This window comes from Panthera leo, chromosome A1 (genome assembly GCF_018350215.1).
Source record: "Panthera leo isolate Ple1 chromosome A1, P.leo_Ple1_pat1.1, whole genome shotgun sequence".
Classification (NCBI taxonomy): domain Eukaryota; kingdom Metazoa; phylum Chordata; class Mammalia; order Carnivora; family Felidae; genus Panthera; species Panthera leo.
The window spans coordinates 83,970,067-83,983,215 of NC_056679.1; the positions used below are offsets into that span (position 1 = coordinate 83,970,067).

General features: G+C 34.0%; 1 protein-coding gene across 1 annotated transcript; it reads right to left on the reverse strand.

Moving 5' to 3' along the window:
• Window positions 1-5,607: 5,607 nt before the first annotated feature.
• On the reverse strand, window positions 5,608-6,579 carry LOC122199710 (olfactory receptor 2T27). Its single transcript, XM_042904997.1, has one exon. It carries the CDS (start codon window positions 6,559-6,561, stop codon window positions 5,608-5,610), a length of 954 nt encoding a protein of 317 aa, XP_042760931.1. The 5' UTR covers window positions 6,562-6,579.
• Window positions 6,580-13,149: the final 6,570 nt, after the last annotated feature.

Consider the following 13,149-nt stretch of genomic DNA (forward strand, 5'->3'; position numbering starts at 1 on the left):
GTCAGGCTCTGCACTGAGCATGGAGCCTGCTTAAGATTCTTTCTCTCTCTCTTTCTCTCTCTCTCCTCCTGCCACTTCCCTGCTTGCATGCTCTCTCTCTCTTCTGAAAAAAATAATTAAATAAAGAAACAAATAAATAAATATATGCATTTGACACAGAGTTTAAGTGTTTTTAATAATTGTCTAATGATTAGTTGGAATTCAAATTCAGTATGAAATGAAGGACACATGATAAAGAGAAAATAGAAGAGAAGAAAGTATTAAAAGAAGCAAAGAGGGAGGGGGAAAGGGGAAGCAAAGACAAATAAATAGGAGATAAAATAAAACAGAAGTCATACATTTTCTAAAAGTTACTACTAAAAATGAAATTAATTGTATTTCTCTAAAGAGGTAAATTTTAAAAAAGTGGTCCTGTCTGGGGAGATGAGCAACTTAACTACTGCTACTAAAATAATAATAGTAATAATAATAATAACAACAACAACAATAAAAATAAATATCATGTTAGAATGCATTTCAGGACTACATCTGGTGATGGGCACATTACTCACATGATTTCTAATCCTTACAAATTTATTAGATTTTAGACCTTAAATTTCATAGCCTCTAAATTACAGATGAAAACACATACACACTTTCAGCCACTTAGAATACTATTTAAAAACTATTATTGAAGAATATTTTCTATGTCTCTAATAAATATAAAGTATCCTCAATTAGATGTGCAGTGGATTTTAATAGAATCTACCCTTCATTATGATGTGAAGGGCCACAAATGGGTTACAACCAGATATTGACCTTCTCAGTCCTGGATTGGTCTACACTTCCTGAACTGACTACAGCCAGCAGGGAGTTGATCTTTTGTCAACAGCCACCTCAGCTTACCCCAGTTTGCCATATGACTACAATTTATTTTGATATCCATGTCATGAAAATGATTGAGAAGTTCTGATATAACAATTAATTCAAACTTCTATTATTATTATCTAACATGCTAAGGAAAGTAGCACAGCCTGTGAACATCACTTTTCATTTAGTGTTGAATTTAGGTATCGTTTAAAAATACAAGAGTTCAAAATATTTACATATGATAGATATGTTGTGCCTTCACAGTCTTGCTTTTCATGTTCTTCCTTAATCTTTGTTTTTTTTTAGCCCTCCTCCTCCTATTCTTCCACTCTTTCAGGCCTTTCCAGTAATATGCCTTGCATACAGGTGTAAATAAGCATGTCCCTATATTCAAAACAGCAATTCTCAAAGTCTGGATGTTTACATTCCCAGTGTTTTGTTTGAGTTCAAATAATTTTGTCCACCCACACCATTACAAAGTGCTACTTGGCATTTATAGTGAACTATATTTGATTAAGACTCTGTTATTTATTATGATAATATCTACATCTATATGTTTTTAGAATGTTCTTTCTAAATTTCCAAAGATTTGTCCCAGAAAGACACACATATCAAAGTTTTCTAAATGGGGATTCAGACAAGAAAGAATCAAGCATGAAGACACTCAGATAACTGGAATAAGGAAAATTTCACAGCTGGTAAAATATTGGGTCTTAACAATGACTCAGAATTTATATAATTCAACCTTTTACCCTTTGAGGGATGATTAAATTAAAGGGCTCAGAAGAAATGCTAAAAATTCCTGGACTTGGGATGAGGATATCAGGGCTGCAGCTAAAGTTCTGACATTTCCTGTTTGGCATGGAATTCCATTCTCATAAGTTTTATTTTATTTTATTATTTTATTTTATTTTTTATTTTTTTCCCTATTTTGGCACAGTCATAACCAAGATTGCTTCAAGTTCCAATGTTCCATGATACAGTATTTCAATATTTCCTTATTTTCTGTTTTAATTCTTGTCTTATTATGTTTACTTCATCTCTAGTAATCCTATAACTATTACCAAAGTGAACATAATGTATTTAATTCCTACAAATAATAGCTAGGTGAAGACAATCATGTTCAGAGCATTTCTCCCAAAATTATTGAAGAAACTCTGGGATATCTATAAACAAACACTAGGAATCACTAAAATCAAAGTCTACACTCTAAGGCAAAATGTGTTGATGTAAACACCAAAGTAGCAGTCATAAAGTGATGAAAGAACCTGACCAGAGCACTCATGAAGAATGTGACACCCAAGACAGAGAGAATGTACAGTCACAAGTTGAGAATCAGCTTTCTTCCCAGAGTAGGAATTTTTTTTTCTTCAGTTATCCGCCTTACTCTGGAACAATAGAATCTGTAATGTTGGCGGGTTTTCACTTATTTTAGAGTAAAGATTATTTATATTTATACATCAGAACCAAAGAAGACTACTTAGCATACTATAAAAGTGGGTATAGATTTGCCTACGTTTTCTTTCATATAAACTTTCTGGCTACAACTAAGTGCATATAACCAAGACAAACACATCTGTGTTAAATAAGTTTCCATTACAAATTCCGCTACAGTAGCCACATCTCCTTTCTCCCTCATATAATTCCCAATACACTTCAGAAGACCATTTAAAAAAAAACACATGGATTTTCCTTTTCTTTGGATATGCTGCTAATCTAGGCTAATTCAAACTTCATCCACCACTAGGGAAGTGCAGCATCACCTCAGATAGCAGTGAGTGCTGGAGTATAGTCAAAATAGCAGAAAAAGTAGAAATGGACAAAGTGCAAGAGCGCGGTGAGAAAAATAAAAGTGAAAAAATGTTAGGAGGTAAAGATTGTTAGGAATGGAAGACAGAGGGATATAAATCAGGAAAGAGAAAAAGAAGAGGTATAAGAAAGAGGGAGGGGAAAAACGCTTAAATTGGGGAAAGGCAGAGCCCACTAATGTCAAAAATGCCATGAGTTTGCTAACACTACTCTAGAAAGGAGAGAATGGGCTGATATTGAAAAGAACTATATTATAGAAAATTTGACGTTTATTTCATTCTTTCAATTTATATTATTTAAGTGCCGATTATATGTTAAAACTAAACAGAAAAATAAAAGCAAACATACATGACAAATATGCCTAGAAGCATGAGACCCTTTTTGATTCACTGGGTTGAGAAAGTAAGGAGTCAAGCACTATATAGGTGGTTGAGCAGTTTCCTTCCAACAAAAAAACATCTTCATGTTGAGGAGTTTTTGCTTATGTTCTTTAATTTCTGAAGTTAGGTGAAAGTCGATGTTAAGGGTCATTATACCACCCAGCCCCTCATGATACCATAGAGACATTCTATCAGAAGGATGTATAATGGCCAGGTAGACTAACAGCCTTAAACATTTTCTGTTTGTTTTATTAGAGGCCTTATGTTAGAGTTAGAAGGCATTGGTGACCTCTGTAATGTCATTTCTGCAAGAAAGAATTACTTTAAATGCAATGTCAACAGAAAAGACTAGAATAGAAGTGAACGAGGGAAGCAGATTTCACTGCCTGTGCCTTATAGTGATGAGTTAATTTTAATAATACCGCATGGTATACAGCACCTTTCAAAGCTAAAGTTGCTTTGCACCGGTAATCTCATATCCTCTTAAAATTATCTTTCTGAGGTAAGAAGTAGGTTAGACTATCCTAATTTAATAATTTAGGAACAGGAGTTCAAGAAATTACTTTCTTCAATTTTACATAGTAAACTTATTTATAATTAGAATTTTACAAGTGTTACAATGGCAAGATTTTTTTATATAATGAGAATGTAATTTTCTAATCTATTTCTTTCATACAAGAATCCACCTTTAAGGCATATCCACTATTACCAAACCAGGGAATGTCCAAAACTGACTAATCCTGGTCAAAGTCACTGTCTCCATGGCAGAGGTGTTAGAAAACATAAGTTCAAAGAGAATGAAAGACTGGGTTGAAGAATCCTGCGACATCAAAATAGAGTGGTGAAACCTAAAAGGTAACTCCAACTTCTGGTTCTAACTTGAATGTTATTGAGGAAAAAATAGGACAGATGTCTACATTTAGGGATAAGAAACAATATCATCACCATTTGTTTTATGTGGGAATGCAAGATAGAACAATAAGGTGTCTTTGAAAGCTCTATAATGATATATTTCTCCTTTTCTTTTTCAGAATGTAAAAGCATTGGATTTTTGGAAGCATATATCAACTGCCTGTTGATTTGTCTATACACATTTAAACCACTCCAATAGTAGGAGAATTTTAAAATGAGATTTTATATAACCACATGTTTTTCTTTGTATTGCAAAATATTTTATCCATGAATAATGAAATATAAGATAAGTAAACCCTAAGATATGAAAGCAGGAAGTTGGAAAGACAGAGGACTTAAAATAGAATAAGTTTTGTCAAGCATGAAAAAGAGAAGAGATAAAAATAACTTTCTCTACCTCAGAAGAATACTGGTTAACATACGATTATTAAAATAATTAAATATATTAAGCTATATTAAAATATTATAAAAAATACAAAAAGTGAATATCAATAATTGAATAATAAGTATATTCATTTCCAAAAGAAGAAATCAACCTTTAACTCTCAAAAGAATCCTGTTCTTTTGCATAATAATTGTTAAAAATAAAATATGTTAGGCCATCAGACAAGTTAAGTACAGTGAAAAAGATGCATTTCAAAGTGCCCTGGTTGTTCCTTTTAAATGATATCATTAAGAATTTGGGATAAGGACGGATAGAAAACGTAGGAGCCATCCATGTTTAACAATGCATCAACACCAAACTTTCTAAACATTGAATTCATTGTTCTGGAATGATTTTAGTAAAACCTTTATATTTTTTTAAGTATTTATTTATTTATTTATTCATTTATTTAGAGCATGAGCAGAGAGGGGCAGAGGGAGAGAGAGAATCTCAAACAGCCTCTGCACTGTCAGTACAGAGCCTGACACGGGGCTTAATCTCATGAACCCATGAGATCATGATCTGAGCTGAAACCAAGAGTTCGACATTTGACTGACTGAGACACCCTGGTGCCCATTTTTAGTAAAACTTTAAGGCAAAAAAAAAAAGTTTCTGGACTCTTATAAAAATTGACGTGTACTGTTGTGTCTACAGACCATTTTGATGAGATTTAGTTGAGAAAATTAGTTACATGGAGTCAAACCATTTTTTTTAAACAAATAATGATGCCAATATTGGCTTGATTGAATTAAAGATAGAATACAAAAAAAAAATCACTTGTAGAGATTGAAATAACATTTGAAATACAATCAAAATATTTGGCAAGTTGATTTCTTTGAAGTAGTCAATGTGTAAAGTTTCTAAGAGACTGTGGTAAGAAGTCAGAGGAATAGCTGAAGATGAGCATTTCTTTTGCCATGACTGACCATTGCAAGAAATGGACAACTGCATGGTTTCCAGTGGCATGCATACTTTATGGAAAGCAAACAGGTGACTCCTACTTTATTGCCACACATCCAAAACCATCCATGTTCAGAAACCTATACTTTTCAAAAAATGGCCAAATTCTCAAAATCCGAGTCAACTTTTTAAATCCTAAGAATAACCCACCATTGCTTGATGGCATGTGAATGTCTTTGTTAAGTTTGCAGGCAGAGAATATGTAAATCCTAAGATAATGATAAAGTTTTGTACATATATTTTTTCAAATATCTAGAAGCAAATGCAATTTCTTTAGAACGTGGATACACTTCCTGAGGACAAACACTTGCCCAGAGCTTTCTGTAGAGACCCTGTAACATCCTTGTTCCTGAGGCTATAGATGAGTGGGTTGAGCAAGGGAGTGAGGATAGTGTAGAAGGCAGACACAGCCTTGTCCTTCTCAGGGGTATGGTAAGAGTGAGGCAGCACATAGGTGTACATGGCAGCCCCATAGAAAAGGCTGACAACCACCATGTGTGAGGAGCAAGTGGCCACTGCCTTTCGTCTCCCCTCTGCTTCACTCATTCTATAAACAGTGATGAGAATCCTTGTATAAGAGGCTGAGATGACAGAGAAAGGGATGAGGAGCATCATGATGCAGCAGACATACATGGCTGTCTCGTAAGTTGATGTGTCAGTACAGGAGAGCTTCAGAAGGGCAGGGACCTCACAGAAGAAGTGGTTGATCTCTCGAGAGGCACAGAACGGGAACTGCATGGTGACTGGGGTAAGCAGGAAGCCATCTATGGACCCTCCCAGCCAGGCTGCCAGTACAATCAACATGCAGACCTTTCGGCTCATGAGGACAGGATAGCGTAAAGGGTTGCAGATGGCTACATAGCGGTCATAAGACATGAGTCCTAGGAGAAAAAACTCAGCCCCTGCCAATGTCAGGTAAAGGAAGTGCTGGGCAGTGCATCCTGCAAAGGATATGGCCCTCTGGCCCAAGATCTGGTCAACCAGCATTTTTGGCACAATGGTAGAAATGTACAAGATGTCCATGAGGGAGAGTTGACTGAGCAAGTAGTACATGGGGGTGTGGAGGCGGGAGTCTATGTGGATCAGAATGATCATGATGGTGTTGCTGGCTATGGAGATGACAAAAACGAAGAGGATGAGGGCAAAGAGAAGCCAGGGAAAATCATTGTCGCTGAACAAGCCCAGGAGAAGAAAGTCGGCATACATGGAATAATTGCCCCACTCCATAGCTCTGTAGGTTACACTAAAAAGACATGAATACGATAGGTAAAGTTGGGCACAAAAGATAAATATTTAGTTTGTTTAAAATATTATAATGCAGTCATGGACAAAATCAAGACAAATCAATCAATCTCAGTGTGTAATTCTCTCCCTTTTCTAATAATTCCTGGGATTGATTCTGATGTGTTGCTTTGAGAAATGTATTTTTAACTTTGGGCCCTAAGGATGATCCACCCTATGCATAAAGCTCAAAAATTCCAACTTCCTGGAAGAACAACCTCAGAAGATTTATATATGCAGCACCATATAATCACTCACTCAAGTATGATATACTTGATTTGCTGACTATTACTTTTAAAGTTAGACGTCATGGTGAGACAATTTTATGTCCTTTTACTTAAAAATATGTATTTATTTATTTATTTATTTACTCATTTACTTTGTGTTTATTTTTGCTCAAACATAATTTTACATAGAGAAAGATACACATAAAAGAGAAATATTTGAACTTGTCCGATTAAATAGAGATAGGAGTGTTGGGTAAAGAAGGGACAAAATCCCCACTTTATATTTCTGTCTCTACATCAGGCTCTAGCTCTTACAATCAAAATTCACTCTGAAAGCCATTCATCAAGAGAATATATTTTACTTATGAAAGGATAACCATGTTGACCTTTTACCTAATTTGCACTATTTTTTATTATAATTTCAATATAGTGAGCATACAGTGTTATATTACTTTCAGGTGTACAATATAATAATTCAACAATTCTATATATCACTTGTTGATCATCACAAGTGCACTCCTGAATCCACATCACTTATTTCAGTCATTACTCCACCAACTTCCACTCTGGTGATCATCAAGATTCTTCTCCATAATTAAGAGTCTGTTACTTTATTTGACCCTCCCTCTACCTTTTTTTTTTTTTTCCTTTTGAATCATTTGCTTTCTTAAATTCCACATATGAGTGAAATCATATGATATGTCATTCTCTGACTGACTTATTTCCCTTAGCATTATACTTATAAACACTAATTTATACTAGTCTTGACACATCTGTACATTATAAATTTAGTGTGTTAGCTGATATTAATTAGGTCTTAGATATTTACAAATAATGATTGTATGATGAATAAAAAAAAACAAGACTTCTGAGTTCTGAGAAACAATCTAAGAATTATTAGAAAGAAGAAAATCAAGGGGAAATTGTTTAAGGTCAAGTGGTGATCATTTTACTTCTTTTAGTATAAAGCTACTGATTAATATTCTATAACTCTTTAACATGATTAGTGAGATGAGAGCAATAACCACAGGGTGACTTTTTTAATAGAAAAAGTAATAAGAAAACTCTAAATATTTTAAATAATACTAGAGATCATTGTCTCCCAAAAAAAGGACTTTTCTGCTTAAACCTGAAGTTTAATTTTATATATATATTTCAGTTAAACAATAGTTCATCACACTTATGAACAGGTAGGTTGTTGGGACAGTTTCTATCAGCAACATATAGAATTTCCCTGTCCAATGTAGTAGTCATAAGCCGCATGAGGCTATTGAGGACCTGAAACATGGGTGTTCTGAATGGAGATGTGCTGAAAGCACAAATTACATTAAGAATTTTAGACTTATGAGGCGCCTGGGTGGCTCAGTCGGTTAAGCGTCCGACTTCAGCTCAGGTCACGATCTCACGGTCCGTGAGTTCGAGCCCCGCGTCTGGCTCTGGGCTGATGGCTCAGAGCCTGGAGCCTGCTTCCGATTCTGTGTCTCCCTCTCTCCCTGCCCCTTCCCCGTTCATGCTCTGTCTCTCTCTGTCTCAAAAATAAATGTTAAAAAAAATTTAAAAAAAAAGAATTTTAGACTTATCTAGGAAAAAAAAAGATATGCAAATATCTCATTAACATTTTTATATTGATTATGTGCAGAAAAGACAATATTTTAGATGTATTTACTTAAACAATGTAGAATAATTTTTTTAATTTTTAAAAATTTATTTATTTTTGAGAGACAGACAACAAGGGGTGGGAGAGGCAGAGAGAGAGGGAAGCACAGAATTTGACACAGGCTCCAGGTTCTGGGCTGTCAGCACAGAGCCTGACACGGGGCTCATACCCACAAACCATGAGGTCATAACCATGACGTTAAACCGACTGAGCCACTCAAGTGCCTCTAACTTAGACTAAATTTATTTCACCCATTTCTTTTTACATTTTTTATGTGGCTAATAGAAGGTTTAAAATTACCAGAATGCCTGGTGACTCAGTTGGGTGAGCAGTGGACTTCGGTTCAGGTCATGATCTCAGGGTCCATGGGTTTGAACCCACCATGGTCTTGTGGCTGTCAGTGTGGATCATACTTCATATCTTCTGTCCCTGTCTCTCTCTGCCCTTCCCCTGCTCATGCACTCCTCTCTAAAATAAATAAAACATTAAAAAGGAGAAAATTTAAAATTACCTCTGTGCTAGAGACTATTATGCTAAGTGAAATAAGTCAATCAGAGAAAGATAAATACCATATATTTTCATTCACATGTGGAATTTAAGAAACAAAACAAATGAGCAGAGGAAAAAAAGAGAAAGAGACATTCAGAGAGAGAGAGAAAGAGGGACAAATAAACAGACTCTTAATTATAGAAAAAAAATATGGTTACTAGAGGGGAGGTGTGTGCAGTAGGGTATAATAGGTGATGGGGATTAAGGAGTGCACTTGTGATGAGCACAGGGTGTTGTATGGAAGTGTTGAATCACTGTATTCTACACCTGAAACTAATATTACACAGTATGTTAACTAACTTGAATTCACATAAAATGTATATATATATATATATATATATATATATATATATATATATATTTATATCTATATCTATATATCTATATATCTATATATCTATATATCTATATCTATATCTATATCTATATCTATATCTATATATATATATCTGTGGCTTCTATCAGATTTCCACCATAGAGAACTTCCCTTTTCCCAGAGCAGGGTGACTCCAAATATCTCCATCCAATTGAGTCACCCAGAATTGAATACATCCCAAATTATAAAGAACTGAGCAAAAAATTAAGTGTAACAGTAAATTAGAAAAAAAAATATGATGTTACCTCTATGTGCATTCACCTATAAATAGTAATAAGAGCACATTAACAACAGAGTGTTTACTGCTTAGTGATTCGTATATATCGTTTAATTTACTCTATTCAACAACTCTGAGAAATACTACACCACTGCTTTATATATTTTACTGATGAAAAATAATTAGACTTGAGGTTAAGAGACATTATCAGGAACACAGGACTCTAGTTAACCAGTAGCAGAATAATTGCTCTTTGATGTTTTTCAATAAGCTTATTAGAGATCAATTTATTCATTCCAAAAATATTTCCTGAGTCACACTGTGTGAGCCAAAGTTTTAATTTCTGAAAAGACCTAAAATAATGTATAAGACATGGCCCCTGCCTTCAAGGACACTAGAAGTGAAGCAATATATATGACTATAGGTGCATTTTAAGAATGATTTTGATTAAAACCTCTAGGGTTTTGTTTTCTCCTGGCCTGGTGTATAATTGAAAGCATGAAAAGAGAAGGACATAGTGAGAAGAGGACAATGGAACCCGAAGTCAAGTGGCTGGTTCATGAGAACTTCATATTGGGCCCCTCTGTATATTTCACCAGAACTAAGTCACAACAGATAGATCTGTAACTATGAAAAGTAAATTCTCAGCCAGATATTTATTAATGAGATCCACATTATGTCCTTACAGATTTTTTGCTTTCTCATTCTTGAAATATTGTTAGCTTTACATCAAGACTTTCACCAGCTGTTTCCTAATGTGGGTCCTTGTTCTGTTTCTTTCTTTTTCCTCCACTGTGTTAAAACACTGGGGAAATTAAAAGCAAACACTTAGAGGCAATCCACAAGATGAAGAGAGAGAGAGAGAGAGAGAGAGAGAGAGAGAGAGAGAGAGAGAGATGCTCACTCAGCCCTGCTCATCAGAAGTTCAATAAGAACAAGCTCCTTAGAGGGCTCTGCTCATTATTTCACTATAAATTCAGAGGTTAGTAGATGGCTAATATCGACCAAACATAGTGACTAGTATTGGTCCAAGGGGAACATTAGAGGCCATGAGAGACCAATGGGCCCCAAAATCTCCCCTTCAGGGCACAGGTGTCCCCAGCCCTGACCATGAATATTCCTGGTGCTGAAACTCACTAATGAGGCCCTAGAGAACTCTCCAGCATTCTGCACAAAGGGAAAAGATTTTAGCAAATCTATAACTCTCCAGATCTTAAAAGCATCTCCCTCTCATTCTGTCAGTGCTGACTCGTGACCTGAATTAAAAAAAAAAAAAATTATAAAGCAGTAAAACAACATTAACGAGTATTGGGAAAATAAGAAAATGAAAAGAAGTCAAATGGAACACTCCATGTCCCCAAATAATAACTATTTATATGCCTATGCATATTTTTATACTTAGTATACATTCAATTTTGTTATATATGTAATAATGTTAAATGCTATTAAGTATGCCTTTTCTATGTAAATGTGCAGTCTTTATACAGAATCTCATTATAGTTGAATGATGTAACATGCATTTACTTATTCCTCAATTGGTTGACATTTATATTGCTTCTAAGTTTGCTTACAATGTATACTCCTGTGGGATAATTTTATGGGATAGACCATGGGAGATGGCTTATAAGATGACTTTTGAAGTCCATCACCACTTTGATATACAAAGTTAGTGACTAGTGATGATAAGAGAACACTCTTTTAGTGTTCTAAAATGCTAGTGTTCGAATGCTAGGAAATCTGAGCTATATATATATTTCTAGAACTAATTTTTGGATTTCATTGTCATATCCTTGCCCTTTTCTATTTTCTATTTTGGTGATTTTCCACAAATTAGCATTTTTTTCATTATAATATAAGGATAAGGACTTTGTTTTATGTATAATATTTATTGCCATAATTTTCCCTAATGTATTACTCTTATTATAATTTTATTTTATTTTAGGCTAAGTGTTTAAAATATTTTGTGGTTAAGACATTTATTTTATCCCTTTGAACTCTGAGTTTTGTTTGGAAATTATACCTCATAATTTCATAATCACAGGTCAGTGATTAACATGTAATTCTATTTTAATCCAGTTATAATTTTAAATGTATAATATTCTAATAAATATGAAATATATTTTGCATTTTTTGTTGAAAACTTTAGGAGTTTGGTTTATACTTACTCAAATAAACAAATTCAAAGGTGAATGAAGAACAGGGATAACTTCACCAAGGTCCGCTATTTCTTTCTGTTGATACAGACAAAGACACATCATCATAGGTGAAGTTAAATGTCACTCATGTTGCATGTGGAAATGTTAATATGAAAAATGGATACTGAAAAACAGGTAGGTCTTAGATAAGTCCCAAGAAAAACTGTAATAGCAGTGATAATTAAATTTTTGAATCTTACCCAGTGCTTTGCATTCCATATCTATTCTACACAAGAATAACAGATCCAATAGTAAGTAGCCAGATTTTTTTCCTTGTCTTTTTTATTTTGTTACTCTGCTGTCAAACACTTCTCTGTGTCGAAGATTGGCACAATGCTCACTGACCACCTAATTCAGATGTTTGAGGGTGCTAAAAGGATAAGCCATACAGGACACGAGTATAACTGGAATAAATAGCAAAGAATCTGGGCAAACGGGGAGAAAAGATGACCCTACATTTAAGTCATTTAATCCTATATATATAATCTAGTCCATTATGTTTATTCCCATAAGATTTTATTATAAAGCTTCAATTTAAATTTGGAATAAAAACTTTTTCTAAATAAGTAATAGGGATAAGGAGTGCACTTGTTGTGATGAGCACCCGGTATTGTATATGTGTGGAATAACTAAACTGTACACCTGAAACTAATATTACACTGTATGTTAATTAACTGGAATTAATTAACTGGAATTTAAATACAAAACTTAAAAAATTAAGTAGAATAATTTGGAGAATCTTTATTTAAAAGGGTAAAAAAAAATGACAAAAACAAAGTTCCAGCCTTCATTCTAAAAACAGACCAAAGGCGTGATAATTGTCTCAGCTAAATCTCAAGAACAATTACACTGAAGACTTTCCCTATTTCCACCATTGAAACCTATTTTCCTTAGCATTTAGGATTTAATTCTTTTAATATTAAACAGTATTTGGAATCAGAAACCGGTTTTTACATTGTATCTTCATCATTTACGAGCTTCTGGATATCTGATAAACCACTTATATTATCTGCCTTCTAATTTCTAAGTATAAAATAAATAAGTGTGTTGAAGCAGTTTCTTAGAGCAGGATAGGTAGGATCTTCCTGGCTTTAAAGAAATTCATGAATTACATGAAGAGAGAATACTATAAACAAATTAGATCAATTTTTGTCTCTATAAACACTTCAAAATTATATAAATAGATATACTTTTCCAACAGCGAAAACTTTTTGAATATTTACATTGAAATAAGTCTGTGGAGATTTTTTTCTGGGCAGAAAAACCACCTACATTCTGAAATACATAATAGGAAATTGAATCTATCATATCAG

Coding starts and splice junctions, on each gene's coding strand:
- LOC122199710 (XM_042904997.1), bottom strand. CDS start 6,561: ATGGAGTGGGGCAATTATTCCATGTATGCCGACTTTCTTCTCCTGGGC.